This window comes from Humulus lupulus, chromosome 4, assembly GCF_963169125.1.
Source record: "Humulus lupulus chromosome 4, drHumLupu1.1, whole genome shotgun sequence".
In the NCBI taxonomy this organism is placed as follows: Eukaryota; Viridiplantae; Streptophyta; class Magnoliopsida; order Rosales; family Cannabaceae; genus Humulus; species Humulus lupulus.
The window spans coordinates 209,041,591-209,057,386 of record NC_084796.1 but is presented as its reverse complement, the minus strand read 5'-3'; the positions used below and the strand labels follow the sequence as shown (position 1 = coordinate 209,057,386).

At 37.3% G+C, this 15,796-nt stretch overlaps 1 protein-coding gene across 1 annotated transcript; it reads right to left on the bottom strand.

Moving 5' to 3' along the window:
- Positions 1-2,107: 2,107 nt before the first annotated feature.
- On the bottom strand, positions 2,108-3,944 carry LOC133829376 (uncharacterized). The gene is made up of 2 exons (XM_062259146.1): positions 3,637-3,944; positions 2,108-3,174 (listed from the first exon to the last, which is right to left on the bottom strand). The coding sequence occupies exons 1-2, from the start codon at positions 3,835-3,837 to the stop codon at positions 2,650-2,652; spliced, it is 726 nt and encodes a 241-aa protein (XP_062115130.1). The 5' UTR covers positions 3,838-3,944; the 3' UTR covers positions 2,108-2,649.
- Between the last annotated feature and the right edge of the window lie 11,852 nt (positions 3,945-15,796).

Sequence of the window (15,796 nt, the reverse complement as noted above, 5' to 3'; positions counted from 1 at the left end):
CACTGTCGTACCAAATACCGAGGCAAACAACATGTAGAAGTAGACCCCGTAGAGAAGATCGCCAAACACCTGGTACTAGTAGTAGTCGTCCAGACGGAACAAATGATGCTAGAGAATTTAGTGATCCACTCTCTTCTTCGACATATTATAGTAAATTCAAAGCTCAGATGTTTACAAGAGAAGACATTGAGGATAATAGTCACTATATATCTATGGGTGGCACATCGGGCGGGGAGATTCATTTAGGAAAGTTTTTCAGAGACAAGGAACATTTAAAAAAGGTTGCTGGCTTGTTTGCAATGAAGAAGGGATTCGACTTTATAGTTAAGAAGTCTGGTACTGATGTTTGGTATATTACATGCAAGGATCCTGATTGTGGGTGGAGGTTAAGAGGGAAGAAGAAGCAACTTTCTAACATGTTCGAGGTGATAGCATTTGAAAATGTACACACATGTTCCCTCGATGTTCGAAAAAAAGATAACCGTCAAGCATCACCTTTGGTAGTTGCCGAACTGATCAAGGATAAATTCTCAGTTAACGGTTCAGATTATTTAGCCTCCAAAATAAGAGAAGATATGAAGAATTCTTTCGGGATCGAAATGAGTTATGAGAAGGCTTGGAGATGCAGAGAGAAAGCACTCCACATAGTTAGGGGTACGCCTGAAGCTTCATATTCGAAGTTACCTGGGTACTTGCACATGCTGCGGTTGAACAATCCCGATTCCATTACTGATTTCAAGGTAGACGAGGGTCGCTTCAAGTATTGCTTTTTTTCTCTGGGTGCTTGTAGGCGGGGATTCAAGTTTTGTCGACCTGTTATATGTATTGATGGGTCCTTCTTGAAAACTAGGTATGGTGGCCAAATGTTGTGTGCCGTGGCATTGGATTCAGACAGCCACATATTTCCGATTGCTTTCGCAATGGTTGACAGTGAGAACCACGACTCTTGGACCTATTTCATGAGGAAGTTGAAACAAGCGATTGGTGATGTTGAGAACTTAGCATTCGTATCGGATAGGCATCAAAGCATTGTTCATGCTTTGGAACTTGTCTTCCCTGATGCACCCCATGGCGCATGCTACCACCACATTATTATGAACGTGGCTAGCAAGTTCAAGACTGATTGCTTCACGGATCATATTTACAGTTGTGCATACTCGTATAAGAAGACAGATTTTGAAAGAGAATTTGAAAAGATAAAAGCAATGGATGTTCGAGTTGCACTATATCTTGAGGGCATTGGATTTGAAAGATGGGTTCGTGCGTACTTTCCAGGGGACCGTTACAATGTAATGACAAGTAATTGGGCTGAAAGTTTCAACAGCAAAACTAAGGACGCAAGAGCCTTCCCGATCACTGCTTTTGTTGAATTCATCAGGTTTACTATTCAAACATGGTTTGCTACTCGAAAGGAAAACGCTGAAAAGTGTAGCACGACTCTATCACCAGTTATGGAGGGGGACTTGTCATGTCAATTTGAGAAATCTCGGTTCTTAAGCGTCGACAGAGCTGGACCTTATACATTTAATGTCCACCCCGGAGGAACAGTTCAGAGCGGTGGTATAGTTGATTTGGAGGCACGACAATGCAGTTGCGGCCTATTCCAAATCATGAAGATTCCTTGTCCACATGCATGTGCTGCTGCTCAAGAACGAAATATTAGCATGTACGCATTGTGCTCTCAATATTACACAAGAGAGAGTTGGAAGAGCACATATGAGGGGACAATTATGCCAGTTGGTGATGAGGATGATTGGGAATTGCCTGAAGACATTAAGAACATCCAAGTTGGAGTACCGATTGAGAAGAAACCTGTAGGCCGACCGAAGAAGCAAAAGGTCGGACGAATTAGGAAAAATCGATATCCTTCTAATGGAGACAAGGTTGTGATACAACGATGTTGTAGCAAGTGTGGTGGTAAAGGGCACAACAAAGCGTCTTGCAAGTACCGAGGTTAACTTGTTTTGTTTGTATTCTAGTTGACCTATTATGTTTTATTTCTGCTTGAACTAGTAATATTTGTTATGTGCTGGATTTTGCAGGTTTTTTTCTATTTTTTTCTCCATTATGAAACTCTTAAATATGTAATAATCCAGTGTTGGTTCGATAGTGCACGATGCCGGTACGACAATGCACGATATTGTTTGTTGTAGGATTATTTAAATGTATCTTACAATATGGTACGACGTTGCTCGATGTAGTACGATAGTTAATGTACGACATTAGGGTACGATAATGTACGATATTGGTCCGATAATGGTACGATGGTATGGTTTCAGGACTGTTCGTGAAATTTGTGAGGCAAGTGAGGGTACGATAGAGTACGATAGTGATCGATGATAGTACGATGCAAAGATTAAGCACATTAAAATGTAGTAATTACAAAAAGAGCAATCAAAAAAATTATACAATTCAAAAAAATTAAGACCGTTCAACATAAGTTTTGGTAGAATAAGTCTACACACCACCTTTGCCTAAAAAGTTTCATATTATTGTCAGTTACATTATCAAATGGTAGTTGTAGAAGCTTATGTTCAATATGCTCAATTACGTAACATCTGCAATCGCCACTGCATTAGAAAATAAACAATAATTTAATAAAGTTTTGTAATTAAGAAATAATAATTAATATGTGATATTTAATAAAGTTCACCTGGATTTTGTTTGCGGTACGAATTCACGTGGAATGAGTTTCCAATCGAAGGGTCTGACCTGACTCTCTGATGCTGTCAACTGAGGCGCGAGTATAACGTCATGGTTCTCAAATAAATCGGACTGTCGCAAGACCGACGGGAAAATGGTACACCAGTCAACCATCAAGCTGATCAAATCGTTTTCGGAAATTGATCCAATACTGGAGTCAAAGATGTTGAGCATCCACCCATTCAGGTCTGCCTCTACAGCTACCCAATGCATTTGGTCTTTCAAGAAGAGGGCAAAATAAATGAACTCCTTGTTCTGCCAACTCGGTAAGAACTGGACTGCATCACCCCTAACCAGGTCCAATATACTGTCATCCCAACTAAATCTAGAGTAGTCAGAACCTGGAAAAGCGTCCCACCGACCCTTCAATGATTCGGGAAAAATTGTAGGCATAACAACACATTTCTGAGGGTACACGTTAGGATAAAATTCTAGACGCCTCCTCATGAGATGAAATGCTGCATCTAAATGCTACATTAAAGGAAAATTAAGTCAGTAACCACAATATCGTACCAAAATAAACAAACAAAAAAACTATCAGACATGAATATAGTAACTATCGTACCCCAATCGTACCATTATCGTACCCCAATCGTACATGAATATATTAACAATAAAACCTTCTATCGTACCAATATCGTGTTAATGTCGTACCATCATCGTACCTTTATGGCAAAAACTAGTATTATACACCATCGTACCCACTAGCGTCCCACTGTCGTACCATCATCGTACATTATCGTACTACCATCGTACCACTATCGTGCTAATGTCGTACCACCATCGTACCATTGACATAAACAGTTTATAATTTGACACTTATAATTATCGTACTACTTTCGTACCATATCGTACCCATATCGTACCACTATATATAGAAACATTTAAATAAATTTTCAACATTATTTAATTATGAAGTTATAGAAAACTTACAGAGTCAGAAAGCCATGTCCTCGGAGTATGCAGTTTCAGGAACCAAGCAGCATCGTGTGTCCCTGAGAAGCATTCCCTCGGATATTTATTCCCAATGGTGCCAAGCAACCACTTGTGAAAGGTCATAAGTAATTTACCATCAACAACCCTCAATGGATCCACATTCACTGCTGTCTTCGATTTCTTATTCCTTTTCCTCATTGCAGTGTACTCATCGAACCACCTAGGCCTCTTTCTTTCTCTCCTCTTCTCCGGTGCTGGTGGAGCTATGTTTAAGAATTGTACTTCAGAATCTTCAGTATCTCCGATTACAGTAATTTGCATATCCTCTGGTGTGCGAAAAATGTGATCATCTACATCATCAGGTCTGTAATCGTTAGGGAGAATGTCTTCATCTACAGGAGACTGAGGGCCTTCTTCAGTGGACTGAGGGTGTGGATCTGGAACTGGCCTACTAAGATCTTCCATCATTGTCATAAGCTTCTGCAATTAACCCAAGATCTCGGACTGACCTTTAATAAGGGCACTTTGTTGCCCTTCAACCTTTTCCAACCTGGCCAAAATCATAGAGTAGCCTGGTTGCTCAGCTTGGGAGGAGGTGCTGGCATGAGGTGTTGATGGGGGAACCTCAGGTGCCTCAGGTTGAGCTGGTGGAACCTCCTTAAAAATATTTGCTGCTTCTGCTTGCTCAGCTAACTTTTCAGCAAGCTTTTCAGCCTGGCTCTGTAAGGCTTCCTGTGTAGGCTGTCCATCGGGACCCACCTCTAGTTCCTCTAACCCCATGTCCACATACAATGGGGCTTCATTGTCTGTAAGGGTCCTCACATACTGTTCTTCAGCAGGTCGGGCACACAGGTAGGGGTATACTGTCAACTGCCACAAAAAACAATGCATATTTAGATTGGAAAGTAAAACAATATATCATGTCAATTGGTAAACTATCGTACCCCAATCGTACCCATATCGTACCCATATCATGCAATTATCGTACCCATATCGTACCCATAACATAACAATATCGTACCCGTAAGTGAGAATTGCTTGCTAACTATCGTACCATCATCGTACAACATCATACCAATATCGTACCACTACTACTACATTAACAAAGAATACATATCGTACCCCCATCGGACCATCATCGTACCAAATCGTACCACTTAGTCAGTTTTCAAACAGTTGACAAAAAACCACAAAATAACCCCATAATCGTACTCAAATCGTACTCTATCGTATTCCTATCGTGCAGTACCCATAAAATTGCATATCTAGAAAAAAATATAGAACATTCAAAAGTAAAGTAAAAGCTCACCTTTTTGGCAAACAACTTAATAAGTTGCTCTTTGTGTATCTCTACTTTCTCCTTGCTCTGCCAGTTGATCATTCTTGGTATGCCTTGGCCCAATCTCACAGCATGATCCTGACCCAACTCAATGATGGACTCAAAAGCCCAATACTGCAATGCTGCAGCATACCCATAAATAGAGTACTTGGCCTCCTTTTGAGTCTTTCCTTTCTCAATCTTCTTCTGTAAATGCTTCTTCATTTCAACAAAGTCTTTTTGACAAGTTTGTAACAACTTCTGGTATGATATCTTCCCCCACAGGTACTGGAAAAAGAAGTCAACATCGTCTACCATCTTCAGCATGTCAGTCCAAACCATCAACTTCTCCTCACGACCTTTCAAAACACCCTCAACTAATAAGCACAAACCCATCTTGTACACATCATCAACTATTTGACAACTCTCAAAAGTTCTGCGCAGTTGCCCTATGCTCACTTGGGAATGACCATTGAAGTACTCAAGAATTAACCGATCCGAAGTGGTCTTCGCTTTAATCTCAGCTTCAGACGGTCCGGCCTCAAAATTTAAACCAGTAACTAAAGCGAACTCCAATTGGCTAAATCTACATCTTTTTTTCCCAATATAAAACTGGACTTCGTCAGTCTTCTCCCCTCTGAATTTGTGCAACAACAATTGATGGACTAAGGCACCAGAAAAATTTAATGGTTCCGCCATGAAGAACTGTTTGAAAGGGGATTCCTTCACCCTATCCAATAAACCACACTGTATAAATTTTGCTTTAATCTTTGGAAAGTACCAACTGCCGCGCCAAGTGATACGTCCCGTAAAATGTTCCTCTACTGGAACTATCAGTTGTGGAGGTCTTAAGTTCTGCATAAAACAAATAAATACCCAATTAAATAGAATAACAAAAAAAAACATCAAATTTTATATTCTGCAATATACTATCGAGCAACTATCGGAATCTATCGCACCATATCGGACACCAATGGAAAACTGGAACTATAACATTATCGTGCACAATCGTACCTCACATCGTACACCATCGTATTATAACATACACAACAATTTGTTCCCACTATCGGGCACACATCGTACCCAACATCGTACCCTATCGTACCTCCATCTTCAACCTCAAGTTATCAGAAAACACAACCTATCGTACCACCATCGAACCACTATCGTACCCCTATCGTACACTCATCTTCAACCTGAAGTTATGAGAAACACAAATACTATCGTACCCATATCGACCCACTATCGTACCTTATCGTACCTCTAAAAAACCCAGAAATTTTTTTCAAAATTTTACGGTTTATCAGATGTCACACAGTCAGATTTAACACAGTCAAATTCAACAATACATACTATAATATTTTTTAATGGAGAAGAGATTAAAAAAAACACATACCCTAGACATTTTTGCGCAATGGGGTGTCGGTTTTTCTTCTCCGGTGAGGGGTTGGAGCTTGGTTTTTCTTCGTCTCCGGTGGGGGTTGGGGCTTGGTTTTTCTTCGTCTCCAGTGGGGGTTGGGGCTTGGTTTTTCTACGTCTCCGGTGGGGGTTTTTCCAACCGTCGGGTGAGGGAGAGAGCAGCGTCGGGTGATGGTGGGTGAGGGAGAGAGAAGCGTCGGGTGTGAGTACTTATGTTGCTCGATGGTTTTGTGGGAGTGAAGAGTTGGGATTTGGGAGGGAACGGGAAATGGGCAGGGGAAAAGCCGAAAGGTACGGTTTTTATCAAGTTTTTTTATCACTATCGTGTACCATCAGGTAAAATCGTGTACCATCGTACTATTGGGCAAGCATCGGGCACTTATCGGGTACCATCGTGTATAATCGTACTAATAGGTCTGCATTAACTTAATAACAACTATCGGGCATGCATCGGACTCGTATCGATCCATTATCGTACTTAAAGGGTTTGTAGAATGAAAATAAATATCGGGCAACCATCGGGTAGCCATCGAACCTTAATGACCATCGGGTAACCAAAACATATCGGGCAAGCATCGGGTGGCCATCGGACCTCATCACTAACCTTGAAACCCAACAACTATCGTCCCTGCATCGGGCCTATATCGGACACTATCGGGCATTTAGAAAAAAATTCAAGGAACCCAAAAAAACGCAGATTTTCACAGACCACGATTTTCACCAAAAAAACAGCAAAAAATACCAACAAACTACAGATCCAACATCTAAACAGCAATCTAAATCATAAAAACAACCAACAACAACAAGAATCAAAGAAAATTACTTACCCATGTGTATCTTTTTTGCAAGATTTTAGAGAGGAAAGGTATGGGATTTTGTTATGAGAGGGGTATTTTTGGTATTAAATGAAAGATAAGCATTTGTATCATAGGGTGGTTAACTTTGGTTCAAATTTTAATTATTAAGCTAATGTAAGCATGATTTATCAAATTTCCCTTACATTAATAGCTGGGCCAAGCCCCAATCATACATTTCACATATCAAGTGTAATTTTCTTACCTCGATCTGTGTGCATGTAGTGGAACGACCCCGAGCGTTGATCCTGACCCAAGCCTGGCAGACACCCTAGTCACAACACAAGTATACATTCATCATGACTTAAAGCTAGAACCCGAGTTCAAAACCAAACTCTAAATCTTAAAACCATGGTTCTCAGTAAACGGGGCACTAAAAACGTCCCCCGAGCCCTCAAGCAAGCTCCCCAAGACCCTTGGGCCTAGCCCTAAAAACCAGAAAACAGGCATTTTGGGGCCCCTGGTGTGGTCGTGCCTACCCTGGGCGCAGTCGCGCCCACAGAAAATCTGGGGCTTTTAGACCATTGGCGCGGTCACGCCAACCCTTGACACGGTCGCACCCCTCAACTCGAGCCTCCCAAATTGAATCCAATTTTCCTCTTTCTAGGACACTAGTGCAGTCGCGCTACAACCTAGCGCGACCGTGCTAGGTCCCCAAAACCTAAAACTCTGTACAGAATTTGGTGTTCTTCCCCAAATCGCAAACCCAACAATTTCTAGCAAACCCAGACCTTAATTTTGACCAACTTAGACATTTCTAGCATAATTCCAGCCACAGAAACCCTACTCTAAGTTTTGTTAACAAAACCCATGAACCAAACCATCACAACACACTTTGAAACGCCAAACTAAGAATCATAATCACCAAAACCCAAACCACCCTTGAAATGTATGGGAACCAGAGGTTTACCTTGATTTCTTCTGCCCCAATCTGAACCGTGGCTGGAATCCTCTAGTTTGGTAGATCTAAACTCCTCAGTAAGCCCAATTCCCTTCAATTCCTTCCTAGATTCCACTTGGGTCTAACTTAGAAATTCCCTTGAGTGAGCTCTCAAGATGCTTCAACAATATAGAATAGAGTGAGGGAAAAAACATGTAAGACCCCTTCCCAAAGGCTGCTGCTAGTTAGCTAACCCAAGTGGTCAAATGACCATTATGCCCCTTGCCCCTTATTATCTTAAAAGTTACCCTCAAGGGCAAAATAGTAATTTGGCATAATTCTTGCTAACTTCAAAATATCTCATACAATCCCAAATAATTTATCAAACCAATATTCATCAAGTAACTCTCGCTACTCAATAATTCTCGGTAATTTACCAAATTACCAAAATACCCTGAAGCTCCCCCGAGCTGGGTATTTTACCCCGTTGTGACTTTTTCGCTAACTAGCTCCCTAATATCGCCTTGTGCTAGGTAACTCAAATATATCCTCATAATAATGAGGTCACAATCATATAACACACATATTAACAATTACACCCTGAACAAGTCAAAATTACGAAAATGCCCTTCTAATAAGAAATGGCCCACGTGCATATTTAATACACCTAAACATGCAAGCATAATCATGTCATAATACAATTCACATAATTCACATAATAACATTATCATAACACATAAGTGCTCAATTAATTCAATTATTGCCTCCTGGCCCCCTAATCTAGGCACTAAGCCATATTAGAGAATTCGGGGCGTTACACAAACTTTTCCTTTCCTTTACCTGCACAATTTTGCACTCGTGAGCCAAGGCTCACCAAGAAAACATAAACATGCTTATAAGTAGTACATTATCAAAATGCAAAATTGTAACTAGCATACCAACAGTAATAAACCTAAAGCTGGCCAAGCTAGTCTGATGCTTAACATTCTAGACGACCCTAGAGGCGTTCAAGCATGTATCTCGCTTCCGGGTTGGCTTAACCCTATAGGCCAGCGTTCAGCATGCTATTACCGCCCTCGACTTCTAAGCCGAGCCTTTAAACTCTCGACTCATAAGCAAAGTCCTTTAACCTTCAACTAATAGGTTGAATCTTTCAACCTTCGACTGATAAGTTGTGTCTTTAACCTTTGACTGATAAGTTGAGTCTTAACCTTTGACTGATAAGTTGAGTTTTAACCTTCGACTGATAAGTCGAGTTTTCACCTTCGACTGATAGGTCGAGTCCCTCAACCTTCGACTAATAAGTCGAGTCTTATCCTTTGACTGATAACTCGAGTCCCTTAAAACAGGCTATACCCTTGACCATTAAGCCAAACCCTTCATTAGATAACATAGATAAACCTTCAACTTATAAGCTCAATCAGATATATAGACCAACAGTTATTACATAACATAGGTAAACACATCACATTCAATGTGTTTAATAAAACATTCTCAATATAATGTGAATCTTGTACTATAATCGAGCCAAGCCCTAAATGCAGACTGGGTGCAGTTTTCTTACCTCAAGTTCGAGTGTAGTGTATATTAAGAAAGACCCTTGAGCACATATCGGTTCTGAGCCCCTAGCGATAACCTAGTCACCACCATAATATAAAATTTTGTTAATAATGAGCAAATAAAGGCTTCCGAACCGAGTCCTAGTCTTAGGGACGTCGAATTCTACTAAACTGGGTAGTAGGATCGATCCCGAGCCCATAGGTTTGAGTTCCCACACTCAAAACCTTCTCGGGACTCAAAAACCCTTCAAGCGATGCGGCTCAAAACAAAAGAGTTGCAGTCCGCCCCAAGTCGGAGAGCCCAAGGCTCTCCCCTGTTTTCACCTGCGCTGCAGCGCGCCGCAATAGGCGTCGCGGCTCAAAAGGGTTGACAACACCTACTTCTCCCTGCACTCAAGAAAGTCGTGACGCCCCAAGAACAGGGTCACAGCTCGACATGAAAATCCAGAATTTTCCCCATTTTCCTCAATCCAAATCCCTCCATTTATCTATCCAAACATAGATAAATCCCAAAAGCAATGTTCCCAGTCGATTCAGCAGCTCAATATCATCAAAACCTAGACCAAAGCTTGGCCAAAACTTCATCAAATATCTAACTAAGAACTGAGTTTCTAAAACTCCAAAAACTCAGCTAAAAACCAGAGTAACACAGAGATTTAGGGCTAGAAATCATTACCTCTATTTCCCCAATCAATGCTAAGCCTTTCCTCAAGCAATCTCGAGCCTAAGCTAGCCTCAATTCTCCTTAAATCGCAAAGAATTCCCAAGGGATTAGAAGAGGGGGAGTATGCCGAGAGAGAGAGTTGAGAGAGCTTAACGTTCCAAGTGTTTTCTATTTATGAGGTTACTTAGAGTTCAAGTTACTCTATGTAAACCTTGAGGGCTCAGGGTACCCAAAAATGTCCCCGGGGGTAAAATGGTCAAAATTCCCATAATCCCCTCTTAATCTCACTAACTCCAAATATGTCCTTAAATATTTACTCCCATTACCCGATATCCCGGTAATATGTTAAATACCCATTGACTCACCCCGAGTTAGGTATTGGATCCTGTTGTGACTTTCCCGCTAACTTGCTCCCTAGGACTGCCTCATGCTGAGAAACCCAAATGCATCCACATAATAATGTGGTCTCACACATATATGCACATATATTCCAAATTGTAAAGAACGCCCTAGACCAATACTTACAAAACATTCGCATAACGTAATTTATAAAAGAATACCATCCATTATTAAAGTCTCAGGGGGACTTATTTAAAATCATGCAAGTTGGCGCCATAAGTTTAAAATAAAACATAGGTTTTTATGCAAGGTTCAAGAAAAACCAATTAAGTTAAATAACAAAGTCCCACTGATAATTTAGGGAAAAAAAAGTCCCTTAAAACAAAACATAATTTAAATGGCGTTCTACGTTGATCGTTTTATCGTCCATAGGATTTCCCCACGCCATACACCCCATGATGAAAGAACTCCTCACGTCACCACGCGTGCCATAGAGAAAACCTATTTGCTACCTGGAAGGAAAGTAAGGGGGGTGAGCTAAAAGCTCAGTAAGGAAGTACAAACAAATAAGCAAGTAAGAAAAAACAACAAACAACCAAACACTAACGTTCATCTAACACATCATGGTATATCATAACATAAATGTAACGTTTCATCATATCATAACATAAATGTGACATATCATCATATCATAACATAAATGTGACATATCATCATATCATAACATAAATGTGACATATCATCATATCATAACATAAATGTGACATATCATCATATCACAAACATACAGCATACATGATGAGCATGGAACACTAGTTGTCCATGTCACCCTATGAGGTAAACAGGAGATCACTGGTCCTTGAATAACCTCGGCGCGTCCGCCCTAGGAGTCACGTCTCAATGTCCTTAGTAACTCGTTCGATGTATCTGACATCGAAATTTGTTTGATGTATCTAACATCGCATTCTGTTTGATGTATCTAACATCCATACACATATCACATTCAACAGATCATCACATTAAGGCATTCAAAATTTCATAACAGTTCATTCATAAAATAGCCTTACCATTCATAGCATAAAATCATAAAATCTATCTAACTTCCTTACCTCAGGTCCAAGCTAAGAATTTCACAATCTTTTCAACGAGCCTATATCATAATCAAAATAACGTTTCTTAGGTTCATAAAATTACTATTTTGCCATTCCATACAACTCATGTGTGCATGGGCCATGCACTCATGATAACAGTTACACTAAAACATGCAATTATCACCAAAAAGAATAATGCTCGTTCTACCCATTTTACTAACATGATTGCTTTATAAAAATTACATAGTTGAATAATAATCATGATTTTGGACGTAAAAGTTGATTTGCATGTAACATGCATACGTGGGAACGTTGCGTAATAAAGACGTTTTCAAAAACGATAATTCTACATTTCTTTTATTATTTTAAAATCAATAGACATATTATATGCTTCATTTTCTTAAAATTTCTAAGTTGATTAAATTTCTCAAAAACTTTATTTTATTTTATAAATTTATTTTATTTTAGCTCAAAATAAAATATGTGACATTTTCATTAAATAAATAATAATTTATCAAGAATTACCCAACAAGCTTGGATTTAATTAAAATACCTATTTTAATATGTTTCTTTAGAAAAATATATTTTATCATTGTGTTACAAAAATGATGTGAAAAATAAATTATAAGTGTAGAAAAATACATTTTGATTTAATTTATTTAAGACTTAGTTTTTAAGTAGTAAAAACCCATATGTGACAATTTAATAACAATTGTTAACCTCTTTAAAACAAACTTTCAGCCACTACTTATTTTATTCAAAAATCACAAATAAATAGAGTCTAAATATTTTTCTCAATCAAAATAAAGAAAAATCATTATTTATCAAAATATGCATTCATACCATTAAAATATCATTTTTCAATATTACCATAACTTCGGAAAATAATTTATTCCAAAAATTAATCAAATTCATTTTTAGTGAAACTTCATATTTTTTTTACAAAATTCCAGCAACCATTTTTTTATCATTAAAATCACCATATTCAATTTTATAAACTCATTTTTTTCTCAAAATTCAATAAAAATTCTGTAGGAAATTAATTGGGTAAAATATCATAACATAAGACTTAAAATCCTCTTTTAATTTCATAAAAATTAACACATTCATCAAGAACATTATTTATGCATGCAACTCATCTTTTTATCAACTTTTACCCAATTATTTTGAAAAAAAACAGCAAGCTTAATTCTTTGTAAAACTCAACTTTTGTCTTAAAAATTACATAAAATCATTCATGCCTAAAATCTCATTATGCTCTTATAATATGCATGATCCTAATATCACTAACATAATCACATGAATCCTTTTAAAACCATTTATTGCAATTCCATGAAAACCAACAAAACATTATCAATAAAATAGCATATAGTAAATTTATAAGCACCATATTCACATATGCCTTATATTAACCTAGCATATTTCTATCATTATTTTCATGCATCTCATAATTTAATCATTCAAAATATAACATGCATCTAACAAAATTTCATGATCAAAATATCAAGATTACCACTTATTCTCTTACCCACATATCATAGGTCCTAAAACATGGATCAAATATATTGTAAGTCACACAACATATCAAGAACACCCTTGGGTGTACCTAGGCCGAAATCACCATACAAGTATTCATAGATTATTACAATTTTTTTATGCATAGCAAAATCAACATCACAACCCTTAAACACAAATCATACTCTCACAAAATCCAAATCCTATACATCAATCCTACCAAAATCAACCATTAGCACCATTAGCAAAACCTCATATACAACCCACCAAAAACAATATAAGGCTAAGGAAAAGACCATTACCTCTCTTGATTGTAAAAATCAAGAACACAAAAGATCAATACCCCAAACTCCACACCCTTGTTCAAGCCTAGGGTTTTTTTTATGGGAAAGCCACCATGAGGAGGAGGAAGAACCCAAACACACACAAGAAAATAACACAAATCAAAATCATATTATCAAAAAAGATTATGCAAAGAGAAAAAACAAGAAGACATACTCTAGGGGGTTCCTCTTCACTTTCTCCTTCCTTCTTCCTTTCTTTCTTTCTTCCTCTCTCTCTCTCTCTCTCTCTCTACACGCCACTCTCTCTCTCTCTCTCTCTCTCTCTCTCTCTAGGTCACGGCAGCCACACACACACACAAGAGCAATGGCTCTTCTCTCCTTTCATAGCCCCTTTATCACAAATCCCCCCATAAAGTCTCCCCAAAGACAATAAGGTAAGTTTCCATTTCTCTTTTATTTTTCTTAATTTCTCTTTATTTCAAAAAGATACAAAGGAATAAAATGTGATCATGCCTATCCCCAAATGATCATGGTCTTCAATTTTTTTGATTTTTACCATCTTAAGGAAAGTATTCCTTTCCCACTAGGTCACACGCCCACTTCCTATTTCCCTCTTCTTTTCCCTTTTTTTTTATAAATAAATTACCCAAATAAATCTAAAATAAGGAAACATAAAATGTGTACAAAATCTACACATGTGCACCATGCTACCATGCACTAGCACACACTAAATCACTAGGGTGCATTACTATCTATCATGCACCTTAGTGCATTCCACCATAGCTCACATAATTACCTCATTTGTCACACTTAAATAAAATGTAACACTAATAGTAAAATAACATGTTACACAATTATTCACTTATTAAATTAATTAACCAAAACACTTCTAACAATTAAATAAAATAACACACAATCAAATAAAACAAATAATCAACCAAATAAAATAACAACACTTAAATAAAACAATTCATCACACTTAACATTTAAATCAAATAAATCACAAAAATTTAAATAATCTAAAAAAAAAAATTTGGTGCACTACACAAATATACCCATAACGGGCCAAATTACGAAAATTGCCATTCTTATAAGAAACGGGCCCACATGCATATTTAATACACCTAAATATGCAAATCTAGTCATATTATAATATAACTCATGTAATCATATAATGATACACATATATCACATATTCATCACATAGCTTCCATAATTTGTCATCCTGATCCCCTAATCAAGGTCATAAGCCTTATTAGGTAATTTGAGACGTTACAGTTGACATTCTAACAACATTAATTTATGCACATCTCAGATAATGAAATCGATGCCAATTTTGAAGATAGTGGAAAATTGATCCCAAAACACTGCAAATACAAAGACCTTCTACAAAAGCTGCATCAACAACTACAAAGCAACACAAAAACAACAAAACTTCAACTACAATATCAAGTCAAAATAACGATACCTACTCTTAAAAATAATTGATTATGACAGTCTCATTATTTACTTGCGATTGAAAATAAAATAAATTGATTCCAAGGTATCCCTTATGTGAGTATAATGGATACAAAAGTAACAATCACTCATTCTCTTTTTCTACTATAGAGAATCAACAATGCATCAAAGTTGTGTTGCTATTGTGTTGTTGCAAAGTTTTGAGTAATGATTTTTTTTCTTTTACTAGTTTATGTTGTGTTGCTTTGGTGCTGATGTAATGTTGGCAAAACTAAAATCAATATGAAAGCTTCAAAATTACAACTATTGATATCATAAATTACAAACAACATTTTTCCACAACAAAGGCTCAAGGAAATCCTTGATTTTGGATGAAATGTGATGTCCAACATTGATATAAACTAAAAATAAAAACTTGGCAATAATCCAGAATTGTGATATTGTTGGGATTTGTGCCCTTAAAGCGTATTTCTGTATGAACGATTACTGTTAATTAAATAAAATTAACATTTTGCACTTATATTTGTATTTAATTATACATGTCATTCATCATGAAGATCCAATATTATTGATGTGGTCTTGAATTAAGTATATGTATAATGATATATATATATATACAAGATGATTTAATTCAAGATAATAAAATTGTATAGATAATTTTGTGAAATTAATTTTTTATTGAAAATTAATTTAATTATATTTAATTTTCTAGTATAATTGTATACTACATAAAATAATATGATAAATGTCCAACAAATAACATTTTCCATAGATAA